This window comes from Penaeus japonicus, unplaced genomic scaffold (genome assembly GCF_977035675.1).
Source record: "Penaeus japonicus unplaced genomic scaffold, GWHDUDI00000001_assembly GWHDUDI00000020, whole genome shotgun sequence".
In the NCBI taxonomy this organism is placed as follows: Eukaryota; Metazoa; Arthropoda; class Malacostraca; order Decapoda; family Penaeidae; genus Penaeus; species Penaeus japonicus.
The window spans coordinates 27,547,294-27,549,793 of record NW_028234422.1 but is presented as its reverse complement, the minus strand read 5'-3'; the positions used below and the strand labels follow the sequence as shown (position 1 = coordinate 27,549,793).

At 43.2% G+C, this 2,500-nt stretch overlaps 1 protein-coding gene across 2 annotated transcripts in view; it reads right to left on the bottom strand.

The window, feature by feature from the left end:
• Positions 1-771: 771 nt before the first annotated feature.
• The window catches only part of LOC122247425 (facilitated trehalose transporter Tret1), a 96,387-nt gene continuing 94,658 nt past the window's right edge, over positions 772-2,500 (bottom strand). For both annotated transcript variants that reach the window (XM_043006712.2, XM_043006711.2), the window contains 3 exons: positions 2,371-2,500; positions 1,970-2,111; positions 772-1,733 (listed from right to left, as the gene is read on the bottom strand). The exon at positions 2,371-2,500 is cut by the window's right edge and continues 32 nt beyond it. In XM_043006712.2, coding sequence (XP_042862646.1) covers positions 1,350-1,733; positions 1,970-2,111; positions 2,371-2,500 — 656 coding nt within the window. In that variant the 3' untranslated portion in view covers positions 772-1,349. The remainder of the gene's footprint in view (positions 1,734-1,969; positions 2,112-2,370) is intronic.

Here is a 2,500-nt window from a genome sequence, read left to right as displayed (position 1 = left end):
CTAACGCAAGCAGACAAAGTGTCAATTTGAGCACTTAGATACAGCACTAGTTGATAATTGACCAATCTGACACTGTCTCGTTTCCTCTTTTATTTTTATTTATTTATTTATTTTTTTTTTTGTCCTAACGGTAGTGACTGAGGCATCATAACTTATATAACGGTATTAGTATCATCACAGGCATAGTATATGTAGAAAAAATGATCTAATGATCTTCAGGTGAAAAATGATCACAGTCAAATGATGTTTGTGTATGTGTATTGCGGAATCTAATAGCTGGTTAAATTTGTTACGAAGCGGTTAACACTGAGGACTGTCATTTAAAAAATGATAATCAAGAATAAAGTGATGTTTTAAAAATGTTTTAGCTAACCTAATCTATAATAAACTAACCATACCCTACGTTTGCCATTCTAAACTCAAACTACATGATGGTGCTCAAATGAATTAAATATTCTGTTTATGCATTTACACACTAGAAATGTATGGGTTTACATATACATATATATGTGTATACATATATACACATATATACATATATATGTATATATATAAATATATATATATATATATATATATATATATATATGAAACATATTCCATATGGACCCATACTATCATGCCCTCTATAACTGGATGTACTCGTCCTCTCGCATAAAAAATATTATGTCCCCATTTACACAGTTCACACATGAAACGTAATTACCTCGCACGAGAACACGGGAAGAAACTTACGGCTACAGATAGACGAAAATATATATATATATATATCTATATATTTACACGAACACAAATTTGACACCTTAAACAGAAAAGGACTAGGGTTCAGTGGAATGACTCGATCCCGGACTCCCGCGCCCGGTCCAGTGAGAGCATTTTACTTTTTCTTTTTCTCTTTTCTTTTCCTTTACTTTCCCTGCATTTCTTCTTCGTCTTACCGAAAACACAAATGCAAACATTGCTAAACTCTTTGAGCAAAACGACGGAGTAGTTTCACATCACCGTAGGGCTGTACAATACACGCACATTGAATGATATTGTGTTGGATCAACGAATGAATGACTCACCGGAGCGGATCAACGAATGAATGACTCACCGAAGCGGATCAACGAATGAATGACTCACCGAAGCGGATCAACGAATGAATGACTCACCGAAGCGCCTCTCACAGTCAACAGTTCTCAGTGAGATGGATCATCAGTCGATCTCAACGATTCATTTAACCGAGCTTTTGCTTGCAGATGAGCGATTGTTTCGTGTGTGTGTGTGTGTGTGTGTGTGTGTTTGCTTTCTCCTCTTTCCACCTTTCGAATCATTAAAAAAAGTTCCTCGCCCAGCCCAGAGATCCTTTAGGGCTCCGGCTCGGGGGTCTTGCTCAACGGCGTCTCTCCGGAGAAGGACTCGCTCCTCTTGGGCGCGAAGAACTTCTCGATCTCCTCCAGGGTCCTGCCCCGCGTCTCCGGCAGGAAGATCCCCAAGCCGACGCCCGACAGACTGAACACCGCGTACATCCAGAAGACAATGTAGGTCTTCAGGAGATCCGTCAGCATGGGGAACGTGAGGCCGATGATGAAGGCGAAGAGGGAATAGGCGGTGACGGCCACTCCGTTGCCGATGGTGCGCACGGCCAGCGGGATCAGCTCGCCCGACAGCAGCCACGGGATGGGGCCGTAGCCGAGCTCGTTGAAGAACACGTAGATCAGCAGCGACGCCAGAGGGAGCCAGCCTAGGCCCTGGGGGGAGGGAGGGAGGGAGAGAGAGGGGGGGGAGGTGTTAGAGCAAGGCATGGCTTTCGTGTTGGTGAGATATCGATTGCTGATCATCCGCGATATTATATACGACAGAGGACACACATAAACAAACCCAATGATAGCGAAAGATATATATAAAAAAGATAACAAGAGAGATAGGAAGACTAGAGCCAAGCGCAAAAAAAATATAAATAAAAAAACTGCGCGCGGATACCCACCTCTGACGATTTTTCTTCATCCAAGTAGAAGAAAATGCCAATCGACATCATGCCAATGCTTGACCCGATCGCAGAGATGATGAGCAGGGGTTTGCGGCCGGCGCGGTCCAACAGCACAGCGCTGACTAGGGTCGACATGAATCTGCGGGGGGAGGGGGCGAGGGGGAGGCGCAATGAGACTGCTGTTTGCTATGCTAATGAAGCGAATCTCGCGGGAAAAGTCCTTTGTGCAATCGGGTTTAGACTGGATTTGCTCTTCCCTTCTTGTAACTATGGTTATTTCTCATTTGATCAGGGACTATTGTGACTTAATTCCTACCATCATACCGTCAAGGGATACAAATTTTCCTCATGGATAGTTAGGATATACATTTTTTAACCCTATTCTAACAAAACCTCACCTGACAAAGCCAACAATGATGGTAGCAGTGTTGGAATCGATGTTGGTATTAGCCTGGTTGAAGATGTCCACAGTGTAGGCAGTGACAACAGCGAAACCACTGAACTGACCGCACATGAACACCAAAAACA